The sequence below is a fragment of the Mirounga leonina genome, unplaced genomic scaffold (assembly GCF_011800145.1).
Source record: "Mirounga leonina isolate KUSES-001 unplaced genomic scaffold, KU_Mleo_1.0 Mir_170, whole genome shotgun sequence".
NCBI classification, from domain to species: Eukaryota; Metazoa; Chordata; class Mammalia; order Carnivora; family Phocidae; genus Mirounga; species Mirounga leonina.
The window spans coordinates 21,457,495-21,458,370 of NW_023270433.1; the positions used below are offsets into that span (position 1 = coordinate 21,457,495).

Consider the following 876-nt stretch of genomic DNA (forward strand, 5'->3'; position numbering starts at 1 on the left):
AAAAAAAAAAAAGACTAAGCAGATGGGAATCCCTTTCCATAGATTAAAAAAAAAAAAAAAGTTTCCGAGGGGTTACACAGCTTGCCCAAGATAACACAGTAAAAGGTAGGGCTGATCCAAAGCCAGTCTCAACCCCAAACTTAAAGACTCCTTTTTAGCAATCAATTGCTTTCTTTGGAGGAGTTTACTTTCACACCTTGAGGAGATTGCTCCCTCATCCTCCTGCCATCTATAAATCTCACCTTCCTTTTCTTCAAGCATTTGGGTCAAATCCTCTATTAGGGTCACCACTTCCTCACTGCTCTCAGGATGTTGTGACTTTACCCAAAATCTGATCTCCCCAGGCAAAATGGTCAGGAATTGCTCAAATACCAAAAGCTCTAAAATCTGTTCTTTCGTGTGGATGTCTGGTCTCAGCCACTGAATGCAGAGATCCCAGAGTTGATTTAGGGCTTTTCTGGGTCCAGTCACTTCTGAGTAACAAAACCATCTGAATCTCTGTCTGAAAGTCTCTGGGTCAGTACTGTCTCCTCTCAGGATAGCTTCTTGATCCCCAGGAGTATCCATTCTCAGGACCTTGCTTGGTTCACTTGAGGCCAGAGTTTGAGGGTCTGGGGAGATGGCTGTCATCTTATTCAAGGCTACTACAGCTTGCAATGTGTATCAGCAGAGGAATCCAATTCCCTTTAGACTCTAGTTGAATTATCAGTACAGTCCACCAGCAGGCACTATTGGCAGCAAAATATCAAGGGTTCCAAACATTCAGCTAATGGTCTTGCAGAAACTGTCAAGAAATAGAAGATATTAAGTAAAACAAATTATTACTCCTAAAAACATTGTTCTTGGTTTGGTTCAGATATATGTAGACATACACAG

The 876-nt window shown here is 41.7% G+C and overlaps 1 protein-coding gene across 1 annotated transcript in view; it reads right to left on the reverse strand.

Moving 5' to 3' along the window:
- ZNF483 (zinc finger protein 483) overlaps positions 1–660 on the reverse strand; it is a gene marked incomplete at its 5' end in the record, with an annotated part of 9,808 nt that extends 9,148 nt beyond the window's left edge. The window contains one exon of the mRNA XM_035016601.1: positions 243–660. Within this exon, the coding sequence (XP_034872492.1) occupies positions 243–660 (418 nt within the window). The remainder of the gene's footprint in view (positions 1–242) is intronic.
- Positions 661–876: the final 216 nt, after the last annotated feature.